Genomic DNA, 22,331 nt, shown 5'->3' on the forward strand with positions numbered 1-22,331 from the left:
GACCAAAACTTTGAAACTTTAAACATTGTGATGTGCTGAAGCAACAGCATGATGAACAAAGTACAGATGAAATGCAGCTGGTCTGTAGCATTTTCAGGACAGCAACCAACAAATCAGTCTGCAGAACAGATCCAACAACTTTTTATATAAAGAGCTGTTTTCTATCACATTTGACTCACACAAAGGAACTGTTTCTGCTCACCTCAGTGAAACTGACATTGATGTGTTTACTAAATAACCTGTCAACATTCAACTTCACAAATTCATATTTATTCCATCTCACTATCAGTACAAAAAAAGATTAAATATTTTGATAATAAAAAGACAAATGGCCTACATATATATCAGTATGATGTTTTGATTTTATATGAAATAATAGATATGGTGTTTATTGATGTGTCATTTGAACAACAAGCAGTTTAACTTCATGATTTTCTCTTACTATAAACCACTTCTTACTTATGTACAATTAAAAAGGTGTTTGCTCATTTCTGTGCGTTCCCATACAGGCTAAGCCAAACATTTACCAGTGATGCAGTCAAAACTAAAACGAAGGAAAACAATGCAATAAAGATTTTTTGTGGAGCTCCTAAATTGTGTGTTGAGACTCCAATATTCCTTTATAATAAGCAGTGCTGAGTGTGGGAGTCGGTGTTATGTTCTTTAATCAAAAGCATTTTCTGCCTCAAAAATGTTTCCTTTTTCCCCTTAATTGTATGAAAAGTGATATTAAGTAGTCTGTTCATTTTTGGTATCAAGTTTGAAATTCTAGTATTGTGACAAACACTTATGGTAATACACCTTCAACAGAACATTTTGGTTAGCTGCAAAGTGTAAAGCACAATTAAAGTGTAAATAATTAAATAAGTAATTGTTTAATCCAGCTGCCCTGGTTGTAGAGTTATCTGTTTTCTGCGTGGGGATATTTATTTTCTAGTGAGCTTGAGTGCATTTCCTTTCACGGAGTGTCAAAACGTCAGCTTTGAAAGACTGAAAGACACATCATTCCTTTTTTTTTATGAAATTGTAGTTAAAAAAAAGAGCAAAAGTAAAAATAAAACAACATATCCATAAATAATTAATAAAATCGCACACCTGACAGTTCTCTGATGGTGGTAGTCAAGGTCTTGACTGTTTCCAGAGCAAGGGTAAGAGAAGCTTCTGGAGTTGCGGCGCTGGTGGCTGATAGGGTATTGGTGGACGGAAGCATTGGGCTGGGATGTGCTGTAGTAAGGAGGGGGGATGCTGTTACTGGTTTCACTCCGATAGTCGCTATCCCTGTCATCCACAGCGCTATCTGGGTCCTCATCTAGTCAGAAACACATAAAGACACAGAATGAGGGACAAAAATAATGTCCTAAAAAACACATTGTTTTATCTTTCTTACTTTAAAAACAAAATAAAAAGAGAAAGCAACGGAGAAAATGATTCTCTCAATCAAAACAATTAGCCTGTGGAGCTGAGATGAAAGGATCTAATCATCACTGAGATGATATTTGAACACTGTGTTAATTAAATATTTAATATTAATAAGCTGGCAGCATTCCACTACTGAACTGCGGTTGGTGTGGGTCATTCAGAGTGCATCAGGAAACACATGATGAACACCATGAACTCCTTCCTCCTCAGGCTTATCATCCTAACTCAGCAAAAATGTATAGAGCTCGCTGAGGAAAAGCATTACTTTGCTGTGGCGTTCATAGATCAAAGATTAACATCCCAGAGGGAAGGGATGATAGACTTAAACAGCACAAAGGCGTCAAAAGTGAAAGCATCTGCTTATTAATCATTTGTCATTATCCATCATCTTTCTCTTTCCGAAAGCCAGACAACGAGTGTGGATGCGGCACCGCTTACACCTTTTTCTTCATCTGTCTGGGCATCTAAACACTAATTAAAAAGGCATCAAAACGAGTTTTTCCACTACAACCATGTTTCTGAATGTGTCATTGTTCCTTCCTCCCCCAGGTACCTTATCAGCTCACCATCTATCATTAACCTTCAGTCTGTCTCTCCTTTTTTCCCTTTTTCTTTGAGTAAACAGAGATGAGATGAATCGCTGCAATTGTGTGGGTGAGTCTGACGGGCACTTATATAAGATCGTCTGCTCCTCACAGGACCAGTAAAAGCAACTAGGAAGGGGCAATAGGGGACTTTTTCTGCAGAAATATACAGTATATTTATGTGGATATCCAGGTTCTAATCACTTTAGTCTGTTGATTATTCAGAATAACAAATAAACTTTATTCTTACTGGCATAAAAAGCAAGATTTATTCATTGCTTGCTGTTAATGACAACAGAAAATTAAATGCACAGTTTTTTATAGAGACATCAGAAATGGAGTAGGGTTATTTGTGAAAAATAAAGGGGTTGTATCAACACAATGTATTGTATGTGTACTTACTTTGTTGGTCTCCCCATAGACTCCAGTTGCCTGCAATGAAACAGAAGGGTGTCAATATTTATAATGAATGGCACCAGGGTTAAAACTTAAACACGATTTTACACTATCAGTGCTTTAACATGTCCAAACGAAATCAGCGAATGGAAAGAGAGCAATCAAGGAATGTTAAATCCGAGTCTCCTCTGCTGCCCCAGACAGCTTGCTCAGCAGGCTCTGCAGACAGGGTCAACAGCCGAAGCACAGAGGCATCCTAGAGGACCTGGCCTGTGGACATCTGATAGCACTATTGATCCCTTGCAGCAGCAGCAAACCAGGACTGCTTCCCCTCTAACACACAACTCATGTGGTGAAACACTTAATGTACAAGTTGAGTTAAAGTAATCTAATTACACCTCAACACCTAAATCAGCGACTGGTTACTTACAGCACTGGGTTCCTGGTACACGGAGCGGCGGTTCCTGCTCCTCTTGGTATGAGTACTATAGCAGCAGGGTGAATAAAAATAATAACACTGATGAAAAATGGTTAGCTAGTAATCAACAGGGATTGCTCAAATTCTATGTATCCTTATACAAGGAAAGGAGGAGAAAATGTTGGATTTCAACAAATAGGTTGCAACATATTTAGCCCATTAAACATTTAGGCTTCTTTCTAAAACGTAAGGATATGGTGAGGTATTAAATCAAACAGGTTGACAGCTTACATCTTGGTCCCTCATGGCATTGAGCTGCTCCAGTTTTTTGGCCCAGTAGCGTGCCTCATCCTCGGGGATATCTGAAAAGCAATCAGCAAGCCAAGTGAGGGAACAAAATTCAATCAAAATGGAGTTTTACCTACTAAAACACTTAATATAATCATACAGAAAACTGTCTAATTAAATTACAATAAAACAAAATTTAAAAAACACAACTGAATGTTTTTATAACAACCCAGAAATACAGCTGCAGATGCTTCATCCCAACATTTAACAACAATTAAATTAACGCTGTGCTGTTTCACTCTCAGCCTGGAAGCCAGTACCTATAAATAGGTCCGGTCAACATACTAAAGAGTTAGGTGCACATTATTGATTGAAGGACAAGGAAGAGTATGAATATGACACCTAATCAATGTTTAGAGGAATACAGTTTGATCACCGTTCACAAGAAAAGGACACAAACATTCTGACACGCATGCACAGCACAAAGACATACAACTAAAACCTGAGTCAAGATAATAAAAGATAATAAAACAGATTTTTGGGCTTCATTTGCTGCAAAAATATCCCGACAGACCAATTTATTCACTCCGTCTTCCAACTGCCTAAAGGGGCAATGACCACCTACAGTTTCATATTAATGCACGGCATATTTTCTTCCACCTAATAGCAGTTTTATATCAACGCGAGTGCTGGGTTCTCACCTAGCGGCAGTTCAAAGCGTGTATCAAGTAGGACAAGGTGTAGAGTGGGGTCTTTGGTGCCACTGATCTCATTGTCTGTCATGATGACCTGAGAATCCAGTGTGAGCCACTCCCCTGGACCTTCCTGTGTACACAGAGATTTTTTTTTTCTAAAAAGCGCTCAGTAGTTGTGTGTGTTACTTGAGAAGTGGTTAATGGCAAACCTCATTTGACTGTCGGATGCTGTGGAGAGGAATCCAAACAGTGCCAACCATGGTGTCCCAAATTAAGCCTTTATTCCACACCTCCACTGTCAGGCCAAGGTCCAGGCGGTTAATTTCACTACAAGGACAGAGGAAGGTGGAAAATTAAAAATAAGGAAGAAGAGGCTGACTTCATGATAAGAAGGCATTCAGAGATATCTGGGGCCACACAGACTTTAAATGTCTGAGTTGAAACAACAACAAAAGAAAAAAAAGAAAGAAAGAAAAAATAGACCCAGCTAAAATAGGTCAAATGTTCTCTCTTTTTTTTTTTTTTTTTTTTTTTACCAACAAAAGCAAAGATGATAAAAATTATGCAAGTTTCTACAGCAATGTTTTGATCCTATGCACTTGATGCACAGTTATAAATCAATAAGTAGTAGGCTAAAGGAAAATTTAATGTTACTTTACCTGGCTGGATGCAAGAGTACCTTATGTGTCTGCAACATTTCAGAGAGAAACATTTAATTTTCTATTTCAGTTCATTTACTTGACAGCTTTAGTTACCATTTCAGTTTAGACTTATGACTTTCGCTTTGGATAAAAGCGTCTGCTAAATGACGGTAGAATAGGGTAGAATTTACACCAGGGCAACTCAGTTTCATTCTATGAGGGCTACAATCCAGCACTTTTCATTGTGTTTATGCTTCATCACACCTGAATAAAATTAAATAGATATAACAATCTATCAAGTTCTACACAATGAGTTATCAATTTGAGTCAGGTGTGTTGGAGCAGGAATACAGGGAAAACCTGCTGGATTATGGCCCTTGTTGCACCAAACTGAGAAGCCCTGCTTTATGGCATATATGAGGAAGCAGGCTACCACACTAACTATGTAACACATTGTTAACAATCAAACAAGTGGATTGTAACCTCATATGCTGGTAGACATATGGCATGGCAGCCCTCCCTACACTATTTTTCCCTTTTTAATAACTTCCAGTTAGTTAAAACATAACATTGAATGAAGTGTGAACATGACTAAGAAATTGTGTTTCAAAAACATCAACTTAACTAACGGTAGTCAACATGATCTCATTACGTGAGCATAGAAAGTTTAACTTAAAAATGTCCTCATATTTAACAATTAAGATTTCACAGGCTCTAATTATTATTTATTTAAAATTAGTTTTGTATTGTTTGGTATTTGTTAAAGCAGTTCATGTGATAATAGACATATTACATGTAATTGTTATGTTGTTTACTAAATCAATGGGTTGATATGGAAGGAATTACAATTGTGACCACCACCATTAGTGGCGTAAGTCTAATAACGATGTAATTTACTTATTTTAAATTGTCTTGTTGTATTTGTATTTTATTTAAACTGTTTGTCATCTGTTTTATGTATTCCTCATCTTCATTTTGTGTTTGCTGTTGCACGTTTACCTGCCCAGGAACTGCCGATGCAACTGACATCATAGCTAACTCTGGTGTAATCATGTAATTGCATGCTGTCCCTGTCAAATAAACATTAAAGTAAAGCAAAATACTGGAATTGGAACATAAATTAAAACTTTTATTTAAGGATATCAAATAAAGAACCAAGTTATAGATTTTTTAAAAATGGTTTTGTTGCCACTTTTACTAGATGACCTAGCTTTTTTTTTTCATATTAAACACACCAAAAGCTCTCACACATAACCCTTGACAATAACTTGCAAGCTGTTCAAGTTATACATGCCTCTACAGGGAGAAAACCTGAGGGAATCTAACAGAAAGAAAGAAAGAAAGAAAGAAAGAAAAAAAGAAAGAAAGTGAGGGATGAATAAGAGGAGGGTGAGGAGGCGTGTGATGAAGGCAGTGGAGGAAGGGATTGTATTGCATGCCTGGAGGGAGAAAGAGGAAAGTTTAATTAAGAAATAGAGGGAATAGATTTCCCATCTCAGTGGTGACTTGTTTTAAGAAAAGTGGCTGTTTGATTCATGGCAGCAACTGAGGGGGCAGAGACATTTAAAACAGGACACGAGGTGCACTCTGCAGCCCAAACATTACATAACGAAGCTACACTGATACAAGCCCTTTACAATGCTCAACGCCTCCGAACATCACACAGATGCACAGGACTGTGCAGTAATCCTGCCTGCTGCATCCCACATGCTATACTAAATAAATATGCTAAACCATTTATCGCCCATTTGCTGCTTGACTGCCATCACCACACTGAATCACTCTGCAAGGGTAAAACTGAGTGTTATGTAATCTCACCAACTACAACTAGGTATAACTCAATATTTATTGAAGCTAAAATAAAGTAAGTAAAAAATAGATTAAATAACCGCAAATGGTCGGAAATAGGAACAGAGGGAGTGGAAAAAATGAATGTAAGAGGTGATGAGGTAAGTATGAAGCAGGAGGAGGAGGAGGAGAGCCTGAGTAGATGAAGATCAAGAAGCTGTATTTAGAGGAAGTGACAGAGGAGAAGAAAGAATGGCTGGGAGCCAAGGAGCCAGGATTGAGAATGAGGATGAGAGAGGAGAAGTGTCGAGGGAGAGAGGATGAAAAAGAGCATGGGTTATTGGATGCGAAGAGGAAGCGCTATGTGAAACAATGCAGCGATAAAGTGCATTTGGAATGAAGGAGTAAAAAAGAGGGAGACGAGAGGGAGGAAAACTGATAGAAAGCAAGTGCTACAAAAGCAAAGCATTCCAGCTGCGGAAATGGGCAGTGTAAGGGGCGGATTAAAGGAGAATGCAGAGGAAGGAGTAAGGCAGCGAGGTGTGAGCTTTGTCAGAATTGCTAAAGAACTCACAACATGAAGTCTTGCTCCCAGCTGGGCAAGTTGCCCCGGACAGCTATGGTTGTGCTCTTCACATTTTGCACCTTTAGAGTCACATAAGTGTTGAATTTTTCTGTAAAGGAGAAAAAGAATAAAAAGAATGTAATGTGACATATAAATGCTGAAAGTCTACGCCATAATTAACTTCCATCCTTCCTAGTATCCTCAATCTACTTAAACATTAACAGTTCATAACAACAACTCTTTCCTTCTGTACATCCTCTTACTTCCAGGTTCCCAGGTCTTACCTTGGGGTCCATCCAGCTTGGCTTTCTTCACTGTGGAAACACAGACAGGGACATGGTGACACACAGAAACACCATCTGTTTTCAGGCTTACATGTCCTCTGTTTTTACACCGAGAGGAAAGCCAGGAGATGTTTGTGCCACCTTGAAGAGCAATATCAATTCTAATAAAAACAAAATCAATTTCAAACCAGGGACTATTACATTAAAACAATACTGTGTGTACATTTCCTGAAACTACTGATGAATATAAATATTTTCTATAGACCACAAAGAAGCCAAGGTCCAGCACATATTTCACACGCTACATAATTTTTGAGCAAATAAAAACAAACATTTGGTTGTACAGATTAAAACAAAAAGCCCAAGCCTAAAAAACTACTTTATTTCCCTTTTGGTCCATGCAACTGGGCCCATTGTCTAGAGGCAACACACAGTAACATATAGTGCATTTAGAGCATGGACATCTCACACAGTATGCCTACATGAAATCATCAAAATCATATAAATAAGAACTTATTAGTTACATTTCTCATAGTGGCTAAAATCCCACTAGTAGGGAACTTAATTATTTAGTATTTGTTGTTGACTTAGCTTATATGGGATATATTTGGAGAGATCTTTCTAGTCTCGGTGAATTTTCCAGCATGCATTTACAGCCCAGACTCTCTCTGCAGCACTGTTTTACCAGCTTTGACGTAACTCACACATACATTTTTAATGTTCCTCAACCCACTACTCGCTACCACACTGCAGATGTGTACACATCACACACACGTTTACATAATAAAAAACAAACCCATGTTCACCACGTTATATAACCAAGCCTGCTCCTTATTCTCACCTCTTCAGACGCACAGTAACAAAATCAATTCATGACTTATCTTAATTTTCTCCACAGACCTTCCACAGCTGAAGGTCAAGTTACCGTGGTAACTACCATGAAATAAAAAGGACAATTGCCCTGAGTCAGCAGGACAGCACCCTATCTAAATGCTTAAATATTTTTCATGCAACGCATCCGAAACTCAAGCTACACTAGTGGCATGCTGTTACATCAGAACACGTGCTCAAATGCAGTGGTTCACTCCCATATGAGCACCTGCAGCGAGGATGGAAATATTAATGGCTGCTTCCTTTCAGTCTCAACAACCTTGAGGAATAACGTGCAAATAAAAGACATACATGCTTTAAATGAGTATCTTTATGCAGCTCTAACGCTGCACTTCTTTTTCATTTTACCTTCCTTTTTTAAACAAATAAAAAAATTGGATGAATCAACATTTTGAATATAAAAAAAGAAAAAATGAATGACAAATTCAGTTGTTTGAACTGTTACAGATGTTTACATCACTTCAGATATTAGGCGCTTCTTTTACTGTACATCTATACTAAAATAGAGAATAATAACATCACGTGAGGAGGATCAATAAAAAAAGAAATTGGATTTCCAGTGGCAGAAAACTGAAGCTTAACATTAGCACACAGTCATAAATCTCTGTGACAGAGTGAATTATGATGAGAAATACAACAAGCACCTGCTCACACCAGCTCATCCCAAATGCATGCACGCAAGCAGAAAATAAAACACACACTCTGTGTGTACAATATGTTCCTATAGCTCAGAAACCTGTTAGGGGCTCTAACATCAGATCAGGTGGCTGAAATGTAGGTTATGGGTGAAAAACCCAGGTATAGAAAAAGGGGTCATGGCTATATCTATGCATCACTGTCTGATAAAAATTATTTGACAAAGGTGTAACAATTCAAAATATGTTTGGGTTTTATTAATCATAGCACACTGAGGCTGAGCTGAAGGACCAAATAGTACATTTTGTGGAGCAAATGCATTCAGAAAGTACCTCTCACACAGCAGACTCTGACTTATGGTAATTAAGTAGATTTCCAAGCAAACATAGAGTCGACAGGGAACCAAGCGGACCTCCTAATTTAATTTGTCAAGTAATATATACTCAGGAGTGGGTAAGCTCATTTCAGCCACCCAATGACAAAATGAGGGATGCCTTGTGCTTTATCCTAAAGGATTGTACTTACATAGTTATCTGCAGTAGTCCAAGACAAAAAGAAAATCAGACTTAAAATTATACTGTATATCTGCAGGAAAAACAAGATGCCAAAATTTTCAGTGAATCTACAGCTGCACTGGAATTCTGCTTCGTCGGCAGATGCACCAAAGAAATGCTGCCTATTCAAGAGGCACAAAGTACTGTGGAGGCCAGAAATAGCTCTAGTCAGGTAAGCATGAATGATGTAACCGGAACAGAGAGAAGGCTCTCTGCCAAGTCTCGTAGTCTACAGCACCAACAGCTGCAGCCAGTGTTTATGAATGAATGACTTTCAGGGTATTAATGACACCTGAGACTGACTCAGAGCAGGGACAGTCAGTGGTGAATGGGCATGGCTGGGAGGGGCTGAGCTGGGGTCACATCTAAAATACACTTAGTGTGTAAATCGTGACTTAAAAAAAAACTTTAATTTTACAATTCTGTACATATTGCCATTATCCCACCTACATTGGTACAAGCTAATCACTGCATGCAGATACAGAACAGCTTGTTTTGGCTTAGTTAAAGTTAACTTATCTCTAAAAACTAAAATGACACATAATTGATGGTTTTATCGAATCCCCTCTTTGTTATATCTAAATACTAGATACTGCAAAAACAAGCAGTTTGACTACATTTCTTTAAGCTGCAGGGTAATTACAATTATGCAAGACTATTTTTAAAGTAATTTCCTTGCCACTGGAAAGCAAGGAGGTATAGTCCACTGGGAGAGGTCCCACATATCCAAGTTCATTGATAGCTTAGTGGGTCACTTCATTGTTGCTTCCACCTGATCGTACAATGACAAGTGAAGATGTCTGTTTTAACAGAAGACAGCGTCACATCGGGGTTTTTGATAGAGAAAACTGTATTTCCCATCTAACACTCTAAAGCTGGCTTTCATGTCTTTGTCTTTGGGGAGATTAAAGGATTAAACTATTTCAATCTGCTGTCATAAAGAAAGGTAAAAAAAAAAAAAAAAGTCATTCATACCATTTACCAAAACGCTGTTCAATAAATCTTCTGTATGAGAGATGATCACATATCTTCTCCTTTTTGTATATATTCTGTTTGTTTAATTGTGTTTATGTTACCTTATTTACATCCTGTGTGGTTGGCTGCTTAATAGATAGATAGATAGATAACCTACCTATCTATCTATCTATCTCCATTTTAAAAGACATGTATGATGTTATGTAATCAGACTGATGATGTATAAATCAAGACAGAAATGTGAGGAAGAATATATATTCTACATTTCCAAGCTTTGAATAGACTTGATTTGCTAGAAATCCTTCAAATGGGTAACCATGCAAATGTGATTAAACACAACATTCTCATCATTTTGACAAGAGCTTTTGCAGTATTGCTGATTCAGACTCCAACAAAATATTAAAACATACTAAAGTTCCTTGAAATACTCGAAGACCTCCTGTTTATTCCTTCTTACACCTCGCCCAGAATAGCAAGCTGTGGCGTTCGTTTATGTGAAATCACAGCAGATGCTTATTCATCTCATAGGCAACAGCATCAGCATCAGGTGCTTTTAGGCAGTCTGATGGGAGGAGGTGACGCATCGCTTTAGGGAAAACGCGGAGGAGTGACGCGCACCTCCAGCCGGCTGCCAGTATTCCCTCGGTACGGCAGAAGCGTCAGCGGGGAGCGGCGCGCGGTGCGGCAGCGGCAGAGGTAGCGGTAGGGGCTTTTCCTCATCCTCCTCCTTCTGCCCACGCATGAATGAGTGGATGACACACACATATACTCCAAGTAACTGCAACAGTATTACCAGGAGATCCCCCCCTCCAAAACACACACACACACACACACTTATATATATATATATATATATATATAATTGGTTGTTTTTTTTTTTGTTTTTTTTTTTTACTCATTTTAGAAAATCAAACAGCCCTTTAATGTTTACTGTTACTACCAGTCACGACACAACCAGATCAAAAATGCAACTCTCACTTTAGGTTTAGCAGCCAATTAAACAAGCACGTCATAAATGAAATAATGCTGATAAAAGTACCACTATGACCGTGTTGTCTCTGTAACAAGCCGCTGTGTTAAATGACTATTCAGCACAAAAGCCTCCGCTGCTGCTCGGGCTGCACACTTTTCTTTTCCTCCGAGCTGACAGCCCGCAGGCTCCGTCAGACATCACTTACACCACCAGCAAGTGATACTTCAATAACATCAAAACAAGGAGGATTCACACTCTTTTTTTTCCTTACCTCCCACACACAGCAGGGACATCTCTGAAAGCGACGTGAGCGTCCCCGGCCGTCCTCTACTTGGTGTTCCCTGCTTGTTTGCTCAGTCTTTTGGTTGGTTCCTGCCACTAAAACTCAACCCGTCAAAAAATAAAGAAAGAAACAAAAACACAAAAACGTTTCCCTAAAAATAGTGACGCGAGTGAAATTTGTACCATCTCAGAGTCGCTCGTGTCTTGCTCTGTGGGGCTGTTGCACTTTAGGCAGGACAGGACTGACACAGTGGATTCCTCGCCCCCCTCGGCTTCCTCCTCTGCATTGCCTCAGCTCTCTACCGCTGGTCCTCCTGCGCGCACAGCCATCTTGTTTCAGCAGCATCCAGCAGGCTCCGCGCGAGGACAACTCCCCCGTGCCGCGCCGGGTTTGACGTCACGGTTGATGAGTAGCAGGCAAAGGTAGAGCTGGGGGGGGGGGGGGGGGGGGGGGGCTCGTGAACTGAGGTGGCCTGAAAGTAGTAAACTGAGGCGGGATTTGGTTGCTGAATTAATATAGTCCCTAACTGTGTAATGTACTCAATGAACAATATGGCGACAAGAATTTTCATTCATTCTTTCAAGCCATTTCGCTGATGCTTTGCGGTGTTTTTTGTTTGTTTGTTTTTCTTTAATATTATTGTAACATTATTTTGATATTAGGCTAGATATTGTTCTTCATCCAATCGTTCCCAAATGGTCATCTTGGAACACAATCCATTTAAGCTCGAAATATTCTGAATGTTCATAAGTTGCATAAATTCGGGAAACTTCAGAGCTTCTTGTGTTTTTTAATGAGGTGCTGATATAATTAAAATAATTTGAAAGGTTTCAGAAAATAGAAAACAGCTTAGTAATTCTTTATTTACAAAACATAAACTAACAGTGTATGTTTGCTGGTTTAATGAACCCCATGGATGAAGTTATGTACAAATTTGAAAGTTTTCTGGTTGGTTCATATTGAATGTCATTTGTTTCAAGGTTGGGAGGTTCCTCTCTAAAGAAGGGATGGATGGGAGGATAGGGGGAAAGAGGAGGGGATTTACAACTGAATAATTAACGAGGCAAAACCATGGAGGATGGAAGGATGGCTGAGGGATGGAAGAAGGGATGGATGAGGCAGAATGGGGGAAGATGGATGGATGGATAGATGGAGAGGAAAGAAAGGGGTGATGGAAGGAGGATGGATGAAGAAAATATAAATTGGTGACTGGGGATGGGGTAGAAGGAGTCATTAATTGGTGAGAGGAGAGTGTGAAAGGATATAAGAAAGTGGGGGGTTACTAGATGGTTGCATGAACAACAGAGGGAGGGATGAACAAATGAATGGGTATGGATGATTGAGGATTGTATTGGGAAGGTGTGGAGTGTTGTATATGGATCTATAACCTTTGGCGCAGTAACATGGTTTCTATGTTCCAGCATCTGCGCATTGATTCCTTAACAAAGTATGTCGGTACTTGTTTTTCTCAATAGGGATTGTTCTACCGGATAATGGAGTCCGTCTCGTTATTATTGTGAAGTTGTCACAGACACAACATGGATGAGAGATCAAAACAAACATAGTGAGTGGGAGAACCAGGTATAAAAGGTTCATCAGGTGAATACAGGTTGAGCTGCAACGTTGTTTGATAATGTTCACATCCTAGACTATAACAGATAAACTTTATTTATTGGAAAAAGTAGGATTACTAATGATGTGACAGTCAAGTTAAACTGACCAAGAAAGTGTCTATCCATCCATCCATCCATCCATATTATAATACCAATTCATTCCAATGGAGGGTCATAGACTACTAACGAAGATCCTGCAGCTTGCCAGTCCATCACAGAGGGCTAACACAGAAATAAGGCAAGACAAAACCACATAAAAAAATTATAATAAAATTTAAAAAAAAACAAAAAAAAACGGACAAACAACCAAACAAAAAAATGCACACCCACTCGTAGGGAGAATTTAGAGAGATTAACCTCACCAGCGCATTTTTTTAAAGTGTTTTTTTTTCTAAAGTAACCAGAGAAAACCTACCCATGCAATAACAGAACATGCCAACTGCACACAGAAAGACAAAAAAAAGTATGACATTTGATCTTGAGGCCAAAATTTGAGTTCTGTACTTAGGATTGGAAGCTTTCAAACATGCATCCAACAAGAGCAGAGTCTATCAAAGTATCACAAGAAATAAAGCTGGTGCAAGTAGATTATAGACTCAAAGAAAGGGAAAAACAGGAGATTTTGTAGGATAGGGAATAAATGCATTTTTTCTTAACACCTCCATACATTCATTCTAGGTAAGACAAAAAAAAAGCATATATATAAAATCTCCTATATATATGGCAATTAAGAAGAACAGAAATAGTTTAAATTAAAAACAGAAAACAAGAACTTACATATAAGTTAAGTAGCCTATATTTAACTGAAAATGATACAGAGACAAAATTTTGTCATGAGAAATTACATCTTTAGAAAATATACTTACAACATTAGAACACATACTCTGTTTGGCCATTTGTCTTCAGTATTTAGATTTTGATTGAACATAATGCAAAAGACCCACACAAGTGGATTTATATTCCATTATCTTATTTCCTCTTACCTCAGCTTAATAGCCTTGAGGTATATATGTGTCACAGAGCAAGTATGTCTTTGATATTTTCCTTTAAAATATATTTTTGCAAAGATAAATCAACTGTCTGTCTTGAGTATGTGAATAAAGTGAATCTGCTGTCCCTTTGAGCATCTTGCAGTACTAGTCCATACTCTAGGGGGAAGCATGACACAAATAGACCCTGTCCACTACTGGAAATACTCAAAGCGACAGAGTGTGTTGTTTACGCCTACGCCAGGTTCAAGATGGCCGCTGGAGACAACAGCGGCAGGCCTCCTTGCCTTAGTTTCTCTGGCCCGGGTCCTTTGGGAAACAGTCAGCCGAGCAACAGTGTTTTTTCAATGCCAGCATCCAACGGGGGAGCGGTCGGTGCAGCTGGGGGAGCACAAGGAACGGCGAGGCGTCCCAACCCGCAGCTGGGGCCTGGCGGGGGAGACAGCAACGGCGTTTCTAACGGAGCTCCGCCGACTGCGCAGAACTCCCTGCAGCAGTCTGCTGCGGCAGCCGGGGCCATGTCCACCACGGCGTCCAACATGACAGCCACCGCAGCTTCAAATGCTTCCCCGGCGACTGCACCGAGCGCCACCCCGGCAGCTGCGTCCGTGTTGGTGTACAGAGAGCCGGTGTACAACTGGCAAGCAACAAAGAGCACCGTGAAGGAAAGGTTTGCATTCCTCTTCAACAACGAGGTGCTCAGTGACGTTCATTTCTTGGTGGGCAAAGGAATGGGTGTTCAGAGAATACCTGCACACAGGTTAGACGATTACATTAATCGCACAGACTTCAAGCAGATTCAGATTGTGCAAAGCGGAACGAAATGTTTGTTCTTTGTTTCTGCGGTGCGTTAACGCTGTCAGGTTTGTTCTGGCCGTGGGGAGTGCAGTGTTTGATGCCATGTTCAACGGTGGGATGGCGACCACTTCCACGGAGATCGAGCTTCCTGACGTGGAGCCGGCTGCCTTTTTGGCCCTGCTGAAGTTAGTATCATTAAATGTTATATCGACAAAGACAGTTTGGTGTTTATGGCCACTACAACGGGAAGGCGGGATTTAACATTCACTGTTCATGTTTCACCTTGTTTAAAAACTGCCCACACCCAAGATTTAGCAGGACTAGGATGTGATTTATACCCGTTTTATTCAACTCAGACTCACAGTGTCCAGCAGGTTTAGATGCCACCCTGCTGCAACACACCTCGTAGCACTTCCCACAGGCTACTCACAACAGAGGACACACCCTGGATTCATCGCCTGTCCACTGCTGTGTCCTCTGTTGCTGACCTGACTGTCAGACGGCTTCTCTGTTTTTTTGTTTTTTTTTTTTACCACCAGAAGGCCCTGGTGAGAACTGTGACAAAGCAGTATACAAATTCAGAGGTGGCTTTGAATTTAAGAGATATTTTATCCAAAACTCCTGTTCAGATTTTACCTGCATCATGTGATTTTATTGTTGATCATTTTAACTGTAAAGTCATGTCAGCCATCAATACTGCAGCTTCACTTAGAACTAAAATGATAAAATCTAAACCCACACTGTTGTGGAGAAATTATTAAATTAAGACTCTGAAATGAAATTGCAGGAGTGCAAACAGAAAATGGAGGAAATCAAAATTAATGATTCGTTTAAAAATTTTTCATGACCAACTTTAAATCTACTATCATTGTTTAACAAACACTCCACTATTCAAACCTCACTAAGGGCAATAAAAACAACCCTGAATTTTATTTTGAAAGTGATAGATCTTTTACTGCACAGGAATTTGAGCAAGCCCTTCTTCCCAGCATCAGAAACTCAATGCGAGGACTTTGCAGACCACTTCAGAAGTAAGATAAATCCTTTTAGATCCAACTTTCATCCCAACAAAGTTTTGTTTTAAACATATCTGAAGAAATGTTTTAACTCAAGGAAACACTGGAGAGTTTTGTCCTGGTTGATGCCAAGGTACTTGGCTGAGTTTGCTTCCAACTAAACACAAAAACCTGCCTTTTAAATCCTAGCTTTTAAAATTATATATATATAATTTAATTGTGAGCTTTTAGACATGGTTAATTATTCTCTTCAGAGGTGCATCTTCCCATCTACTTTTAAAATGGCATCAGGGAGACCCGTACTGAAGAAGGGTCATTTAAATCGTAATATTCTCCATAGCTATTGACCTATATCTATCCTACTGTTTTTAATATGATAAATGAAAAGGTTGTTTTAACTTAATGATAAAAACTTTTAAATCAACATTTAAAACCTGCAGTAGCTGAGGGTTGGAGTTATATGGCCCTGCTCAACATCCACTTTCCAGCAGGTTTTAGTGTTTCCTTGCTTCAACACACATGATTTAAGTTATTAAGGCAAAGCAAAACTTAACAAGCTGTTGGGTCTGTTTCATTTGAATCAGGTGTATTGCTGCATGAAGGTGCATAAAACCTGCAGGATACCAGCAGGACTGTGGCCTCACAGGCCAGAGTTGAACTGCCCTGATTTCTGTTCTTGTTGTAGAATAACATTATTGTGCTGCTTTTATTTAACATCATGTAGGTTTCTGTACTCTGATGAAGTCCAGATTGGACCGGAGACTGTGATGACCACACTCTACACAGCCAAGAAGTATGCAGTTCCAGCCCTGGAGGCTCACTGTGTGGAGTTCCTCAAGAAGAACCTCAGAGCAGACAATGCTTTCATGCTGCTTACACAGGTCAGCTTCCCTGGTTTATGAATCTTCCTGTGTCTTTTGGTTTAATTTTACAGACATTAGTTTTGTTTATTTGTTAATTGCATTTTAGAATGTGTTGTTTGTGCATGAGTGGGTGTGTAACTACAGTTAAATCTATTGACACATAATCTATGTCACAATTAATCACAATAATAAATGTCACAATTAATTAATTGCAAAAAGATTCCTCAATACTGTTACTTTGCCTAAAGGAACATGTCTGAACCAAAACAGCGGATTAAAACACAGAGCTAAAACAGTTATTAGTTCAACTGGGTCTTAAGGAAAATGAAGTGGTTTTAGTGGATTCTTTTTATGACACCTTCATGCCACAAATAAGCTCTTCTTGCTGAATAAACCCATTTTTGGATTTTTGATAAGGCGTGAATAAGAGGTTGTTTATGTATTGATGTGTTAAAACAAAAACATTAAAGCATTATTTCCACAAATTAACCTCTTAACCTGTTAAAGCTGGGATAGGTAATGTTTTGGCGCTAGCAAGATTTGAAAGTGGCATCCTGTCTTGGTTCCTCCCTCTCCAATTAATAATCTGTTGAGACATGCGATCCAAGGCTTTTTTATTCGCAGCTTTTTCCACCGATTTTCTCTTTCTTGGCCATTTAGCGGAAGGAGGCAAATAAACCGAGCTGAGAAATCCTTCCTGCATATTCTCAGTCATGTTTGCCTTCCGAGTTTATTTTTCACTACTTTGCATTTTCATCCTAACGCGCTTTTTACATGCAGGGTGTGGCTATCAGGTAGGCGCTGCGGGAGAGGGGAGCCGGGAGAAGTAGATTACAAAATATAAGAAATGAACAACTTCAATGTTTTGATTGGTCAGAGTTTTTACAGATTTACAGTAAACTGAGGGGTCTACCAATATTTCTTATTCATGGTTAAAAAATGTATAGACTACTATCAGGACGAGCAACTACTTTACGCAGAGTTGGGAAAAAAAACATATTTGAGCAAGATTACCAAATTTATCTTTATTTTTGACAACTTTGTGTAATTTTATGCATTTGTAGGTCTGAGAAATTAATGAACACAAAATAATCCTAAAATCATCATTATTATTTTATAGACATAGACATAATTGCACTAAGAAAATCTGTCCCTAATACAAATTCCTGCACTCTGCACTGCTATTGTAGAAGTTTTCTGAATGCAAACACTGTTCTATGAAATTAAATGTGCTTATCAGTTTTAACCTGGCTGTTTTTATTTAAAAAAAAACAAAAAAGAAAAACTAAAAAAAGAACAACTGTGTGTTTTTTTTTTTTGTTTTTTTTTTTTTTTTATAGGCACGACTGTTTGATGAGCCACAGCTCGCCAGTCTCTGTTTAGAGAACATTGATAAGAACACTGGAGATGCTCTCGCCGCTGAGGGATTCACAGATATAGATCTGGGTAATGTGTCTCTGTAAATGGTTTCATTGTTTCTATTTGTTAGGAATTCCTGTATTTGAAAATTAATCTTCTTTTTCTTCATCTTTCCCTCCAATAGATACGTTGGTGGCAGTGTTGGAGAGAGACACTCTTGGCGTCAGAGAGGTGCGTTTGTTTGGAGCTGCTGTGCGTTGGGCTGAAGCCGAAGCTCATAGGCAGCAGCTGCAGCCCACACCCGAGAACAAGCGTAAAGTCTTGGGAAAAGCCCTCACGCTCATCCGCTTCCCTCTTATGACCATTGAGGAGTTTGCTGCAGGTGACAATCTCAGTAAAACTGTCAAACACAACCTGGGATTCAGAGCTTGATTAACGTCTTTGCGTTGTGTTCCTGGTACGTTCAGGTCCAGCGCAGTCCAATATTCTGACTGACAGAGAGGTGGTGAGTCTCTTCCTTCACTTCACTGTAAACCCAAAGCCTCGTGTAGATTTCATAGACCGTCCTCGCTGCTGTCTTCGCGGGAAGGAGTGCAGCATCACACGTTTTGGTCATGTGGAGAGCCGCTGGGGATACAGTGGGACAAGTGACCGCATTCGGTGGGTTAACAGGAGAACATTATAAAGGTTTTAAGTCAAAAAGTTGGAAAAGTGTAGCTGTAATATCTTGTAATAGTGCAGCACTGCTGACTGTTTGCTGAAAAAGATGCTAGATTATTTATTAAAAGAAGATAACAAAACCATTACAGACACCACTGTGAGTTGGCAGGAAAAACCCAACATATAGTGCTAAAAAATGGTTTCTTTTTACTTACAGGTTCTCTGTAAACAGAAGAATATTTGTGGTTGGATTTGGACTTTATGGTTCCATACATGGACCTACAGACTACCAAGTCAACATACAGGTACAGTACTGAATTTCTTCTAGTGAGTACTTGATGGAGATGTTCTGTCGGGATGTATTTTTCTTTCATTTTGGAAATCTTTGCTGTTCCAGATAATTCACACAGACAGCAACACAGTGCTGGGACAGAACGACACAGGCTTCAGCTGTGATGGGTCAGCAAACACATTCAGAGTCATGTTCAAAGAGCCAGTGGAGATTTTACCCAACGTCAACTACACTGCTTGTGCAACACTTAAGGTTTGATAGCATACTGAAAATTATAAATAAAAAAATAAAAGTGATCTTTTGCAGCAGATTTCCAACCTGTTTGTCTATTACAGGGTCCAGACTCTCATTATGGGACTAAGGGAATGCGAAAGGTAACCCACGAGTCCTCATCCACTGGCACAAAGACCTGTTTCACCTTCTGCTACGCAGCAGGAAACAACAACGGCACTTCGGTAGAAGATGGACAGATTCCTGAGGTCATCTTCTACACATAGTCACCTCAGTCATTACAGTGATCTTCCATCAAATGTGACATGAAACCAGCGCAGGGCCACACCTCAGCAGCTGTACTGGGGACTAATCTGTCAGACTTCATATTTTTCCTTCAACATGATGCACTACAGTTGGGAGGACAGATTAGGAGACTTGTGATGTGGGTCACTACACGGGGCAAAGCCTGCCACTTTAGATGTCGTCTTTCCTTTTTGTGCTACGATACTTGTCTCTGAAACAGGCGCGACTGAAACCAGCTCCACAAAGGATTTAGGGGAATGAAGGAGTCTATCAGATTATTCACAGTATTGATGTCTTTTCTTTTGATTGATGGCATAAGGCTTGACACTGAATTCTTCTTACGCTGTATGATTCACCTTGTACTCCTCTAGCATTTGTGCAACGGAGAGTCGCAACTGTATGAATGTACAGTTTTATCAGATTTGCCAAGACAAAGTCCTCATCAGCATTTGTACAGACTAGAACTTCACTCAATCCCACATTAGTTGTAACTTGAATGACAGACCTTCATAGGCTTTATGAAATCTTGGTGATTTTGAGCCAAATTTCATATTAATCTTAATATTACGTGAGCAATTGTTTTGGTTTCTACTTAACAGTACAGTCTGTGATATCTCGTGTCCTTGCTTGGTAGTTGCCTATACCCAAGATACTTTGCACTTCTTGGCCTTGCATATGTTTATTTGGTTGCTCTATGGATGCACACTAACTCTTCAAATTTTCTTTTTAGCTTTGTTTTAAAAAGTGTGTGTGGAAGAGATTTCCTCCTTTTGGTTTGGAAGTTAAAGGGTTGTATATTAAAGTGGCATTTATTAACATATGTAACTTGAAATAAATATAAAGAGGTAAACAAAAGCATGTTCTTTTGTATGTTTTTCATCCTATTGACATTTCAGCATGAGCTATCAGTGCCACTTAGAAATATAGCAGTAGCTAAATCCAGTAGCCAGTTAGCTTAGCATGATGATTCGAAGTTAAAATCTAACCCAAATCTGTCAGAAAGGCAACAAAATGTGCCTTCAAGCTAAATTTTGCACTATTTGAAGGTGTTCTCGTCTATTTTTCTCCATTTATTATTTAATTTTAATAATAATTTTAAATCATTTATTATTTAAAGGAAAATTATAAGTTTATAACTGGATGAAAATGGAGACTGTTATGTCTTCATTTAAAAAGTAGCAGTAAAAACCCGATCCTCTCAGTTGCATTTAGTGCAGTAGGTATGTTAAGAAAATTTGAAATTGTCACTCCTAATGTCATGTTCTTGGTGGCTTTCTTGAATGTAAAACCCCTAAATTTTATCTGCAGGATAACATTTCTATGCTTAACTGTGGGATAAACCTCTAAAAATTGTATTTTGGCTCATTTCTGGTTCTCAATTCAATTCAATTCAACTTTATTTATATAGCGTCAAATCACGGCAATGCCATCTCAAGACGCTTTACAGACAGAGGGGAAAACATAATGAAGGCCAGTTCATAACAGCCTATATAAGGAAACCAACAGATTGAGTTGAGTCCAACTCAATCTCCCATCCTGAGCAAGCACACTGGCAACAGTGGGAAGGAAAAAACTCCCTTTTAACAGGAAGGAAACCTCCGGCAGAACCCGGCTCAGGACAGGCAGCCATCTGCCTCTGCTGTGTGGGGGGAAGAGGACAGAAAGACAACAGACAACAGGAACTGCTACTCCCGGCCAGGGAGACCTGCTGAGACAGGAGACATACATGTTAATGATGCAACACTGTTATGGGGGGGGGGTAAAAGGGAGAGATAAAGAGAAAAAGAAAGAAGCTCAGTGTATCAGGAAATGTCCCTCAGCAGTCTAAACCTATAGCAGCATAACTAAGGGATGCTAACCATCCCTAGCTATAGGACTTATCAAAAAGATAAGTCTTCAGCCTAGTCTTAAAGGTGGGGAGGGTGTCTGCTTCCCTAACACTAACTGGGAGCTTATTCCATAAGAGAGGGGCCTGATAACCAAAGGCTCTGCCTCCTGCTCCGCTCTTTGAGACTCTAGGAACCACAAGTAAGCCTGCAGTCTGCGAACGAAGTACTCTACTTGGTATATAAGGAACTATGAGGTCTTTGATATATAGTGGTGCCTGGTTGTGGAGGGCTTTATATGTAAGGAGAAGGATTTTAAATTCTATTCTAGATTCAACAGGCAGCCAATGAAGAGAGGCTAAAACTGGAGAAATATGATCTCTCATGCTGGTTCTGGTCAGAACTCTGGCTGCAGAATTCTGGATCAGCTGAAGGGTTTTCAGGGCATATTTAGGACAACCCAGTAATAGAGAGTTACAGTAATCTAGTCTCGAAGTAACAAAAGCGTGAACCAGTTTTTCTGCATCACTCCGAGACAGAATGTCCCTAATTTTGGCTATATTACGTAAATGAAAGAAGGCTGTTTTAGTAACCTGGTTAATATGTGGGCCAAAGGACAGGTCAGGGTCAAATATTACTTCAAGGTTTTTCACTGTAGCACTGGAAGCTAAAGTAATGCCATCCAGGTTCATTACAAAACCGGAAAATTTAGCTCTGAGTTTTTCAGATCCAACGAGAATTACTTCAGTCTTATCTGAGTTTAAGAGGAGAAAATTTCTAGACATCCAAGTCTTTATGTCTATGAGACAATTTTGTAGCCTATTGGGCTGATTTGTTTCATCTGGTTTAAAGGATAAGTATAGTTGAGTATCATCTGCATAACAATGAAAGTTTATTCCATGCTGTCTAATAATTTTGCCTAAAGGGAGCATATATAGCGTGAAGAGTATTGGTCCAAGTACAGAACCTTGAGGAACTCCATGACTTACTGTAGTTTGGGAGGAGGACT

General features: G+C 39.3%; 2 protein-coding genes across 2 annotated transcripts in view; one reads left to right on the top strand and one right to left on the bottom strand.

Moving 5' to 3' along the window:
* LOC306757944 (protein unc-13 homolog A) overlaps positions 1 to 11,491 on the bottom strand; it is a 30,023-nt gene extending 18,532 nt beyond the window's left edge. Inside the window, exons 1-9 of the mRNA XM_079243135.1 lie at positions 11,379 to 11,491; positions 7,079 to 7,108; positions 6,804 to 6,903; positions 4,010 to 4,127; positions 3,807 to 3,930; positions 3,109 to 3,179; positions 2,830 to 2,884; positions 2,406 to 2,435; positions 1,096 to 1,309 (exon numbers count right to left, since the gene is read on the bottom strand). Coding sequence (XP_079099261.1) covers positions 1,096 to 1,309; positions 2,406 to 2,435; positions 2,830 to 2,884; positions 3,109 to 3,179; positions 3,807 to 3,930; positions 4,010 to 4,127; positions 6,804 to 6,903; positions 7,079 to 7,108; positions 11,379 to 11,400 — 764 coding nt within the window. The 5' untranslated portion in view covers positions 11,401 to 11,491. The remainder of the gene's footprint in view (positions 1 to 1,095; positions 1,310 to 2,405; positions 2,436 to 2,829; positions 2,885 to 3,108; positions 3,180 to 3,806; positions 3,931 to 4,009; positions 4,128 to 6,803; positions 6,904 to 7,078; positions 7,109 to 11,378) is intronic.
* A 2,728-nt stretch (positions 11,492 to 14,219) lies between these two features.
* Positions 14,220 to 20,343, top strand: LOC306757949 (BTB/POZ domain-containing protein 2-like). The gene is made up of 9 exons (XM_079243141.1): positions 14,220 to 14,752; positions 14,856 to 14,975; positions 16,531 to 16,687; positions 18,010 to 18,115; positions 18,213 to 18,410; positions 18,496 to 18,688; positions 18,906 to 18,993; positions 19,086 to 19,232; positions 19,316 to 20,343. Exons 1-9 carry the CDS (start codon positions 14,244 to 14,246, stop codon positions 19,475 to 19,477), a joined length of 1,680 nt encoding a protein of 559 aa, XP_079099267.1. The 5' UTR covers positions 14,220 to 14,243; the 3' UTR covers positions 19,478 to 20,343.
* The last annotated feature ends 1,988 nt before the right edge of the window (positions 20,344 to 22,331 follow it).

The sequence above is a fragment of the Telmatherina bonti genome (genome assembly GCF_933228915.1).
Source record: "Telmatherina bonti genome assembly, chromosome: 7".
Taxonomy (NCBI): Eukaryota; Metazoa; Chordata; class Actinopteri; order Atheriniformes; family Telmatherinidae; genus Telmatherina; species Telmatherina bonti.

Coding starts and splice junctions, on each gene's coding strand:
- LOC306757949 (XM_079243141.1), top strand. CDS start 14,244: ATGGCCGCTGGAGACAACAGCGGCAGGCCTCCTTGCCTTAGTTTCTCT. Junction 14,753..14,855: donor CAGAGAATACCTGCACACAG/GTTAGACGATTA, acceptor TAACGCTGTCAG/GTTTGTTCTGGCCGTGGGGA. Junction 18,994..19,085: donor ACTACCAAGTCAACATACAG/GTACAGTACTGA, acceptor TTGCTGTTCCAG/ATAATTCACACAGACAGCAA.